This window comes from Triticum aestivum, unplaced genomic scaffold (assembly GCF_018294505.1).
Source record: "Triticum aestivum cultivar Chinese Spring unplaced genomic scaffold, IWGSC CS RefSeq v2.1 scaffold85232, whole genome shotgun sequence".
Classification (NCBI taxonomy): Eukaryota; Viridiplantae; Streptophyta; class Magnoliopsida; order Poales; family Poaceae; genus Triticum; species Triticum aestivum.
Window position 1 is genome coordinate 1 of NW_025231107.1, and position 12,084 is coordinate 12,084.

The window sequence follows — 12,084 nt, forward strand, 5'->3', positions numbered from 1 at the left end:
GCTTTTAGGTTGATTCTTTTTGCAGATGATTAATATACAAATTACTCAGGTCCAGCAATTTATTTAAGAATTTTTGGGGTTACAGAAGTATACCTTTGATACAGATTACTGCAGACTGTTCTGTTTTTGACAGATTCTATTTTCATTGTGTTGTTTGCTTATTTTGATGCATCTATGGCTAGTATTAAGTGGTATGAACCATAGAGATGTTAGAATACAGTAGATATTACACTACTATGAATTTTGAATGAGTTCATTACAGTACCTAAGTGGTGGTTTTATTTTCTTATACTAACGGAGCTTACGAGTTTTGTTTTAAGTTTTGTGTTGTGAAGTTTTCAAGTTTTGGGTAAAGATTCGATGGACTATGGAATGAGGAGTGGAAAGAGCCTAAGCTTGGGGATGCCCAAGGCACCCCAAGATAATATTCAAGGACAACCAAGAGCCTAAGCTTGGGGATGCCCCGGATGGCATCCCCTCTTTCGTCTTCGTTCATCGGTAACTTTACTTGGAGCTATATTTTTATTCTCCACACGATATGTGTTTTGCTTGGAGCGTTATTTTATTTTGCTAGTTTTTGCTTTCTGTTAGTTATAATAATGTTTTGCATCTTTAGTTTCAATAAAAAAGTCAAGGATATCCTTTTCCATGCTTATTTTGCTAGTATACATGTTGCTGTTTGAAAACAGAAAGTTTACCGCTGTTGCAAAAAGTCCCTAGAAAAGTCAGAGAATGGTATAACGTTGAATCTTTTTGCATATTAAGATCTGCTAAATTTATTAAAGTGGGAATTTTAGTTCATAATTTTTGGAGTCAGGGAAGTATTGATACTCTTGCATTTTTTACAGACTGTACTGTTTTGGCAGATTGCTGTTATGTTTGCATTGTTTGCATAAGTTTGCTTGTTTAATGATTCTATTTGAGAATAGGAGTATTAAATATGCATAGGCATTTAGTATTCAATGTTGAATAATAATTTTAGTAATTTGTTACAGTAGAAAATAATAAGGTTTTGCATTGGTTTATACTAACCTATCTCACGAGTTCTTGTTGAGTTTGTTGTGAATGAAGCTTTTGATAAAAAGAGAAACCATGATATGAGAGGAATTAAGGAGACACAAAAGTTCAAGCTTGGGGATGCCCAAGGCACCCCAAGATAATATTTCAAGAAGTCTCAAGCATCTAAGCTTGGGGATGCCCCGGTAGGCATCCCACCTTTCTTCTTCAACAACTATCGGTTAGTATCGGTTGAGCCTAAGTTTTTGCTTCTTCACATGAGTTGTGCTATCCTTGCAATGTCATTTTATTTGGCTTTGCTTGCTGTTTGAATAAAGTATCAAGATCTGAACTTATTAAATGGGAGAGTCTTCACATAGTTGCATAATTAGTCGACTACTCATAGTGCTTCACTTATATCTTTTGAGCGTGATAATTTTTGCTCTAGTACTTCACTTATATATTTTAGAGCATGGTGGTGGATTTGTTTTAAAGAAACTATTGATCTCTCATGCTTCACTTAGATTATTTTGAGAGTCGTCAATAGCATGGTAATTTGCTTAATATTAATATACTTGGTATTCAAGATATGTGAAACTTTCTTTTGAGTGCGTTGAATACTAAGATAAGTTTGATGCTCGATAATCATTTTAAGATATGAAGGTGATAATATCAAAGTGATGCTAGTTGGGTGATTATGAATTTAAAGAATGCTTGTGTTGAAGTTTGTGATTCCCGTAGCATGCACGTATGGTGAACCGCTTTGTGATGAAGTTGGAGCACAATTTTATTTATTGATTGTCTTCCTTATGAGTGGCGGCCGGGGACGAGCGATGGTCTTTTCCTACCAATCTATCCCCCTAGGAGCATGCGCGTAGTGCTTTGGTTTTTGATGACTTCTAAATTTTTGCAACAAGTGCATGAGTTCTTTTGATTAATGTTGAGTCCATGGATTATACGCACCCTTTCACCCTTCCATTATTGCTAGCCTCTCTTGTGCCGTGCAACTTTCGCCGGTACCATACACCCACCATATACCTTCCTCAAAACAGCCACCATACCTACCTATTATGCCATTACCATAGCCATTCCGAGATATATTGCCATGCAACTTTCCACCGTTCCGTTCATATGACACACATTACTTTTGTCATATTGCTTTTTCGTTGAACATGTAGTTGACATTGTATTTGTGGCAAGGCCACCTTCATAATTTTCATACATGTCGCTCTTGATTCATTGCATATCCCGGTGCACCGCCGGAGGCATTCATATAGAGTCATATTTTGTTCTAAGTATCGAGTTGTAATTGTTGAGTTGTAAGAAAAATAAAAGTGTGATGATCATCATTAGAGCATTGTCCCAGTAAGGAAAGGATGATGGAGACTATGATTCCCCCATAAGTCGGGATGAGACTACGGACGAAAAATTAAAAAAAAAAGGCCATAAAAAAAGAGAAAAGGCCAAAAAAACAGAAAAATGAGAGAAAAAGAGAGAAGGGACAATGGTACTATCCTTCTACCACACTTGTGCTTCAAAGTAGCACCATGATCTTCATAATAGAGAGTCTCATATGTTGTCACTTTCATATACTAGTGGGAATTTTTCATTATAGAACTTGGCTTGTATATTCCAATGATGGGCTTCCTCAAAAGTGCCCTAGGTCTTCGTGAGCGAGCAAGTTGGATGCACACCCACTTAGTTTCTTTTGTTGAGCTTTCATATATTTATAGCTCTAGTGCATCCGTTGCATGGCAATCCCTACTCACTCACATTGATATCTATTAATGGGCATCTCCATAGCCCGTTGATACGCCTAGTTGATGTGAGACTATCTTCTCCTTTTTTTCTTCTCACAACCACCATTCTATTCCACATATAGTGCTATGTCCATGGCTCACGCTCATGTATTGCGTGAAAGTTGAAAGAGTTTGAGATTATTAAAGTATGAAACAATTGCTTGGCTTGTCAACGGGGTTGTGCATGATTAAATACTTTGTGTGATGAAGATAGAGCAACAGTCGGACTATATGATTTTGTAGGGATAACTTTCTTTAGCCATGTTATTTTGAGAAGACATGATTACTTTGATTAGTATGCTTGAAGTATTATTATTTTTATGTCAATATGAACTTTTGTCTTGAATCTTTCGGATCTGAATATTCATGCCACAATTAAGAAGATTTACATTGAAATTATGCCAAAGTAACACTCCGCATCAAAAATTCTTTTTTATCATTTATCTACTCGAGGACGAGCAGGAATTAAGCTTGGGGATGCTTGATACGTCTCCAACCTATCTATAAATTTTGATTGCTCCATGCTACTTTATCTACTGTTTTAGGCAATATTGAGATTTATTTTCCACTTTTATATTATTTTGGGGACTAACCTATTAACCGGAGGCCCATCCCAGATTTGTTGTTTTATGCCTATTTCAGTGTTTCGAGGAAAAGGAATATCAGACGGAGTCAAAACGGAACGAAATCAACTGGAGAAGTTATTTTTGGAAGGAAAGCCACCCGATGGACTTGGAGTGCATGTCAGGGAAGAAGGGAGGTGCCCACGATGGTGGGGGGCATGCCCACCCCCTTGGGGCGCGCCCCCTGCCTCGTGGCCCCCCCTTCGGTCCACCGACGTACTTCTTTCACCCATATATACCTACGTACCCTAAAACTTCCAGAACATAAGATAGATCGGGAGTTCCGCCGCCGCAAGCCTCTGTAGCCACCAAAAACCTCTCGGGAGAGCCCGTTCCGGCACCCTGCCGGAGGGGGAACCCATCACCGGTGGCCATCTTCATCATCCCGGCGCTATCCATGACGAGGAGGGAGTAGTTCACCCTCGGGGCTGAGGGTATGTACCAGTAGCCTATTTGATGTCCGAACACGCCCGGGCGTACGAGGGAGAAATGAGCGCCGACCTTGGGGACAATCTTAATCATTTGTTTGATTCATGTATATGCATTGTAGCCCGTAGCAACGCACGGGCATTCTACTAGGTGAGTTGAGGCAGACAGCAAGGGCCGAGGTTGACAAATAAAATGCCATTGTGATGGTAAGCAAAATATCAGGTTCTAATTAGTGGAGGACTACAAAAGTTAAAGAGGTCTTGATGAGATGATTGACATGACATGAATAGTTAATTTGACATGTATCATGGGCACTTCTTCATTATTCAGTTGTCTCGCTTGAATTTGTGAACCAACTGGTGGACATAGTTCAGTTTTCACAGGTAGCAAAAGCTGCAAAACTGGGTGTGCTAGATTTTGTTCAAAGTGCAACTTTTATTTGATAAAGCCGATCAGGTTTACATGTGTAGATCAATGCAGTACCAACTGTAAAAGAGTTACAACGCAAGGGGAAGAGTCTCCTTTTTTGTATTACACTGGGATTGAACCTGCATGTTGCTGGGGCAACCCTCTTTTATTTTGGTCTTTAACTCTATTTTCTGGTGTATCTTTGTTTATCAAAAATAGTTGTCTGCCCTGCCCTCGACAATTCGCAGTGTGTGCACGGCATCTTATATACACTATGGCTGGCTAATTTAGATGATTACCACCTACGACCACTATCTTGCTTATTTTTCTTGTGATGGCAGCCATAAGTAGAGGGTTCAGCAAGGCATTGAGAGAGACAAGTGGCAACTTCTCTACATTTAAAAAACTATTATAGAGGGGGGTGGGGGGGGGATAGACTTCTAGAATTTACGCCAGGTTAAGACAAGCAAATTTCAAAATATAAAAGCGTATGATTATGTGTGGACGTGATGGTGGAAGGGAACTCGAGAATTAGAAAGGTGGAGATAGTGGGTGAAGAAGTATGTCTCATTATCATCGGAATATGAATATGCTCGCATTTAGCGTCTCACCAATGAATATATATTATATGTGAGCTTATTTATCCCCTCAAAAAAATATGACCTTATTTTTATTTTAATATTGTTTATACATGTCCACTTTTGAGATCAGAGACGAAAACTAATGGCTTCCAATGATGCTTTGAAAATGCCGATTGACAAAGCTTTATGAAGGACCGGACTGAAAAATTGTCTTGTTTTAACAATCAGAAGAGATGCATACACATAATTATTCTTTATATATTTCTTGTGCATGATAATACAAAAGGTGTGTTTCTATATATATTTGTTTTTGCAGAGTATCAGAGAGATGAAGATGGATTACGATATTCAAAAAGAATTCATCGACAAGGGTGTTCAGGCTATGTTGTTGAAATGGGCCAAAAATTCACTAAGTTTTATACAACAGAAGGCCCGTGGCAACGCACGGTCATGTCACACACTGATGAATTATTGGCATGGGATAATCTCTAGCTAGCGACCACCTAGACTGTTTGCTCCATAAAGCACGTCTGCACATATATTTTGTACTGTAAGCAATTCCTTTATTCGCATTCAAAATCTAAATAGTATGGAAATCAGGAAAATTATATAGCTATTTGGGTGTATCTCTACTCCTAATGTCAGGGTTATTCTATTAACTACTGGGTTGTTGATCTACATTACGGTTTAATTCTTACACGAATTAATGTTTACTCGATTCCCCGTAGTAGGTTGAGAGGCTTCTCCTCTCATGATTTACTCTGATTAGTTTGCTTGGCTCCATGCTCCTCATGATTTCTTTGAATTTTTCTGTAGGAGCTCGATCAAAAATAACCTAAGAAAAATATGTTGTTCTTCTCTACAATGGTTGCGTGTGGAATTTGAGGAGAATCTGTGCACCAGCATCCGACTCCTTGATGTTGCTCTGATCATATTGTGTAAATATATTTCTAATAAAGCAATCGTCCGATGGTGTACATGTTAGAAATAACAAGATGTAATCATCAAGTGTGAGAGATGGCAACATCATGATGGGATGGTATGTACTGTTGTGCTCATCAATAGGTTAGTCTTTCATTCTCTTGTAGCCGGTATGTTTTTCGTTATGCAAATAATTAGGAAATATCTAATTTCTATGTACGTCCAAATATATATAAGTGGTTGTTGTAAACACTGAATTTGGATTTGTTAACGGTCGCTGCATTTGGTCTATCCCGAGCCTCTGACTGTGGATCATGTTCTTTTGATATCCGCTTGCCACGATATGTTATCTCTGGTTGTGGTTATGGTTGGACTTCTGGTATGTGTTACCTCTAAATTTGCAGCAAATAGCATTTCATTAGAGATGACTTTGCAGAAAATTGCAAATCGCGCAAACCAAGCCATCGCCGCCTCGTCGCTCTCGCCGGGAGCAACAACAACCGCCGGTCTCTTCTTAGCCGACATCTCCTCCATCCGGATGCCCTGCGGCACGAGCCACTCCACCACCGCCTGGGACTCGACCTCCGGGAAGTTTAGGTCCGTCTTCGGCCGTTCGGCACGCCACACCGCCACGCCGTAGGCACGCGCGGCCTCATTGGCGGTGGGGTACGTGCCGAGCCACCGACGATGCCCGGCGTCGGAGAACTCCAGTCCGAAGTTCCCGGAGGGCTTCGCCCTCATGCCGAAGAAACCGGACTTGCCCTTCGGCGTCTTCTTCGGCGCCATCGGGGAGCGGGCGGCGGCCGAGCGGGGAGCGGGGCGGAGGCGGACGGAGCGGGGCGGTGGACAGACCGGAGAGGAGGCGGACGGAGCGGGGCCGGGCGGAGGATGGACCGGAGGCGGAGGCGGACGGAGAGAAGGCGGGCGGGGTCGGGGCGGGGCGGAGGCGGCCGGAGCGGAGGCGAACGCGATGGGGCAGCGCGGCGGCAGGCGGCGGCCTAGGCGGGGTGGAATCAATGGCGGTGGTCTGGATCTACGGCGGGGCGAGCCCTTGAAAAGTTAACATGTAACTCTTGCAAACTATTTCAAGAGCCCGTGGCAACGCACGGGCACTCTACTAGTTATTACTAGTATCATGGCCTACGGGCCTAGTTGGTCGTCACGCATACACAGATACAGTCTATAATCAGCTCGTGAAAGCAGGCATCAGTCATCTCTGTATGTACTATGTATGCACGCAGGCAGGCAGGGGTAGCAGCAGACCATGAACATGAACAGCGTCCAATAACACGGGCATGTAGAGGTAGCAGCAGACCATGTACTAATCAGTCAAATATAAAATGTGTTCAAGTGACAAATTTACCTGATACTGATAATACATCCAAATGCACAGACATGTAGTGCGTACAACTTAACATAAACTGGAGACATACAGGTTATGTATAGATCAAATATGACAAAACAAGATCAAATATGACACTTGTTTCGAGCTGACGGAAAAAGAAAAGAAAAATAATAGCCACATTATTATTATTATTGAAACTTCTTCAATGATGATGACATCACTGAATGTAAAGAAATTATCCCCTTTGTACTGTAACTGCTGAAATTATGAAAAGCAGATAGAAAATAAGCTTCAGGTGGACATATATTGAGCTATATTTCGGCTGATCCACAACATTCTTCTTCAGGTAAGCCCACCAACTCTCAGACTTTAAAAGTAGGCATACAATACACTATAACAATAGGTGTGGCAATAACCAATCTATACTGTTTTTGCCGGCGAAGAGGAGCACAGGCAGGTCCTCAAGAAGGAGGCGAAGAAGGCGCTGGTGGGATGTATCTACGTTTTACGGGTCTTTGTTCTCAACCTTTGCTCTTGGGCATTCTGTCAAGCGTCTCAACGTTGTTTTAATTCGAATAAAATTCTAATCCGGTAACAGGACCTATCTTAAATCCAAGCTCTACCAACGACAGCATTAAATCTGTTTCGCCAACCGCAGAAAACTGGGTCTGCTCTGCCTGCATCATAGAAAACCTTGTCTTTATTGCAAGTGAAATATTACAGAACTAAACCTAATTTTAGAAGATAACCAAAATGAAAAGGCTGCTGAATCCATTATTGGTACATGTATTTGTATGAGCCAACATTTTTTCCAGCAGCAATACCATAATCCCACTTGACAGAAAACTGACACTGAAGATAACCTTGGAGGCACATAAAGCTTTTAATCAAACCGATCTCCAAATAGAAAGAAAAGTGACACTAGTGAAAACCGGTTCAGCAACTGCTTCAGGGTTCATCTTGGCTCGAGCTTTGTGATGGTCATTCCATTTGAGGACGCCGCTTTTGAATTATTGTCACTGCGTCCACTCAATCCGTCAGAGAAGCCTGGCATGGAAACAGAAGGGAGGCGAGCACTCTGGCTGCTAAGCATGACATTCACCGACGACATCGCCGGCCTATCTTCAGGCCTGTTCTGCACGCACAGCAGCCCGATCTGGATGCACTTCAGCACCTGGTCAACGTGAGAGGGATGGTCGCTAAGGGATGGATCGATCAACTCGATGACATTTCCCCTGGTCCAGTGCTCCCATACCTGCACCAGATTGGTAAATTCTTCAGTTATTATGACAGGGATTCAGCAGCGCGCACAAAGTTTACTAGCATTGGTGCTTAATTAGTACTCCCTCCATCCAGAAATACTTGTTGGAGAAATGAATGTATCTAGATTTATTTTAATTCTAGATACATTCATTTTCATTCATTTATGCGACAAGTAATTCCGAACGGAGGGAGTACTTACAAGGTTTACGAGATAGACATATTGCTCGGAGTTGCAGGAGCCATTGTTTCTTCTCCCTGTGACGATCTCCAAAACCAAAACACCGAAGCTGAATGCGTCCGACTTTGCGTAGTATTGACCATGCATGGCATATTCAGGCGACATGTATCCGCTGCAACAACATAACTGTTAATATACGTATGTTCTACTTTATAGCAATACTAATGTTGACTGTGCTTACTATGTCCCAGCGATGCGCCTAGTGACATCTTCTGATTGATCCCCTCCGAATATCTTCGCTAAGCCAAAGTCAGAAATCTTAGGGTTGTAATCAAGGTCCAACAGGATATTGCTCGCTTTCAGGTCACGGTGAACTATCTTCAGTTGAGAATCTTCATGGAGATACTGCAGTCCCCTAGCAACCCCACTGATAATTTTGAATCTGCTTCCCCAATCTAAGTCTCTGCGTTTCTCAGAATCTGCCATTCAAACAATAAGTATCAGCATTGCAGTGAAAGTTTGGCGGCACTTGCACTACTCTCAGCTAGACTATAGTGAAAAATTTCCTTTTGAGAAATTAATCAATTAATAGTGAAGAGTCTGTACCGAAAAGAATGGTGTCAAGGCTTCTGTTGGGCATAAATTCATACACAAGTATTTTCTCTTGTTCTTCCAAACAAACGCCAATGAGGCTCACAAGATTCCTGTGGCGAAGCTTAGCGACCAGGACAAGTTCACTTTTCAGTTCCCCTATTCCTTGTCTGGAACTCTGACATAGTCTTTTTACTGCTATTTGTTTACCGTCACGTAGGACTCCCTGTGCAAGAGAAGATGCATACTCATTGGTAAATATATGAAGCTGATAAAAATAGTACATATGGCATGGTTTGTACCTTATGAACCATCCCAAAACCTCCTTTACCAAGCATATTTCCTTCGCCGAAGTCATTTGTCGCCGCTCTTAGTGTTGATAGATCGAGAAGAAGTGAATCGATGCTTCGAATACCATCCAATGTACCTGAAGTCAGTCAACGCAGCCCCAGCATTTTCGGATATCCGAAGAGTTTTGTCTCGACGACACTTGTGAAATAGGAAGAACGATATAATCGCAAGAATTATCAAAACTGCAGCAACTCCACCAACAACTGAACCATTGATCCTTGTTTTCCTGCTTTGTTGATCTGGCAGCTCGGATGTCCTTTGTTGATCTGGCAGCTCCGATGCTGCAAGCCTGAGGAGGAGTGTGCCTCCTCCAGTTCCCATGTATTGTTGTTGGAGGTTAATCAGGTCCCCATGCCAAACAATGCACCCGGCGTGATTGTAAGCGTAAGCTGTGCAAGAGCAATTATTCAGACAAGCCACCTGACATTGTTGAGAGCTTTTGGCAACTGCACCCCGAGCATTATCAGGTAGCCTCACATCTGTCATGACATAGAACTTATCAGACTGAGTGTGCGCGGATCTCGAGTTGGTCTGGCAGAACAATGGTGCATTCCTCTTGCACCCACCACTGTAATCTTGGAGGTCCCAGTCACTCTGAACCTTCTGGCTGAACCCCTTGACACAGTTGCAGTACAGCAGGGCACGGGGGTTGCAGCAGCCATATGCCCCACAGGGAGCATACACGTCGCACGCTGACTGTGGCGTGGTCCAGACCAAGAGCCAATTTTGTTCGGAATCCATCCATATCAGCTGCTTGGTCTGTCCGGTCATGTCAATGATGAACCGCGAGACTAATGAATCATCCTTCATCGAGTAGGAGAGGTAGCTTTCTGTGGCATTGTTGACGACTTGGAAGTGGTAAAGGTTGTTGACAGCCTCTGGCATCATGGTGAAGTATTTGCCGTTCCAGGGGCCACTGGTCCAGTAGTTTACGGATTTGTTCCACTTCTGTGTCATGCCGTTTGGGTCTACTTCCAGAAAGAACAACCCAGGAGATGGGTCTGCGCTGTTCTTCCAACAAACAAGCCTCTTTCTCACACCAGTGACCTTGTTCAGTCCGAGCTCGCCCCCGAAAGCCAGGTGTCTGTGGGATAGTCTATGCTTCGCCAATAAACCATGGATGAATTGGAGGCATCGGTGAGTTGGAGGCTACCGCTATCCCTCATGATGACCACGGTGGAGTTGGAGGATATGCTCACGTTGCTCGACCATAGCTGCCGGTTCTTGGCCTGATCATGGAGGACCAGGTTGCTGTCCTTGGCGATTTCCAAGGACGCGGTGGTCGGGTGAGACACCAGCACATTGGTAATTGCCGTCCACACGGGGGTCAGCAGTGGTACAAGGTGAACTTGCTGTGGGGAGTAGAAGCCCAAGGTGAACTTGCTGCCCTGGGACACAATCTTCTGTGACCCGGACAACGGTGTGGCGGAGTTGATGGTGTCGACGCCTGCACAGAGTAGGATCTGGCCGAACAGGAGGAGGAAGATGAGAGGAGCCATGGATGGGAGCTTGGAAGAATACTCGGCCACACGGAGCTGGAAGGATTGTGGGAGTTTGAACTTTCTGAGTAACTCGTGGTGGTGCTTGGACATAGAGATTTTTAGGCTGGCAGGCAACAAGACTCCACCTCAAATAGCTACCTAGGCTGCTTGAAAGGTATACACACCCAACAACATTATGGTTCTGAATAATTGATCATTTAACAGATGCAAACTAGTCACGACTGTGTTGAAGATTAAGACAGGATTAACTGTTGGGTTTTTCCCTTCATAAATAGTCCTGCCTATTCAACTTATTCCAGCTCAACTTAAGCAATTATTTGGACTGAGAAACTTGACCCAGAGCGCCGTTCTCGGTCAACAACCACGCTCAATTTCCAGGAAGCTTACCACCAATTGGCAGAATGCAGCAAAGTCTGCCTCTTTCGTTATCATCAATTTCTACTGTTGTCACTCCTTTTTATTTGCGGACACAAAAAAGGCAACTTTTGCTCTGATGATGACTTTAGCTGGAAACCAAAAAAACCTACGAAAGCTCTACGGTAGAATGAAGAAAAAACAAATGAAAAACAAGGACTTGTTCTTCTTCTCTGTACTGGCTTGCTGTAATCCATTTTCTTAGAGCATCTCCAGCGGCCGCGCCAAACGACGCGCGCGCGGTAAACCCAGCTCTTAGCACGCGCAGGATGTTTTGCCGCGCTCCAGCAGCCGCGGGAAACTCGCGCGCGCGGAAACCGACTGCGCGCGCGCGAAAAGGCGCCAGCTCGCGCGCCATTTTTAGCGCGCCGCTTCCGGCGCGCCTATAAAGTGCGGCGCGTGCCACGCGCCTTCTCCACGCTTCCTCTTCTCCTCTTCCTCTCCCTCTCTGCCACGCGCCGCTCCAGCGCCCCGCCATCGACGCGCCGCTCCAGCGCCCCGCCACCGACGCGCCGCCATGCCGCCGCGCCGCCGAGGAGCGTCCGGCTACCGCGGCGTCCGCCTGCGCCCCAAAGGCAGCTACTCCGCGGAGATACGCTTCGGCGATCTCCGGCTCGGCCTCGGCTAGTACGGGACGGCGCGCGAGGCCGCCCACGCGTACGACGCGGCGGCGTGGCGCTTAG

The 12,084-nt window shown here is 44.0% G+C and overlaps 1 protein-coding gene and 1 pseudogene across 1 annotated transcript; both read right to left on the minus strand.

Moving 5' to 3' along the window:
• Positions 1-6,147: 6,147 nt before the first annotated feature.
• On the minus strand, positions 6,148-6,594 carry LOC123175703 (ethylene-responsive transcription factor 1-like; the record flags this gene model as incomplete). Its single annotated transcript, XM_044590287.1, has 1 exon — positions 6,148-6,594. A coding segment is annotated over one exon (447 nt), but the record flags the coding sequence as incomplete, so codon positions are not given.
• A 1,463-nt stretch (positions 6,595-8,057) lies between these two features.
• On the minus strand, positions 8,058-11,759 carry LOC123175702 (G-type lectin S-receptor-like serine/threonine-protein kinase At1g11303; annotated as a pseudogene).
• Between the last annotated feature and the right edge of the window lie 325 nt (positions 11,760-12,084).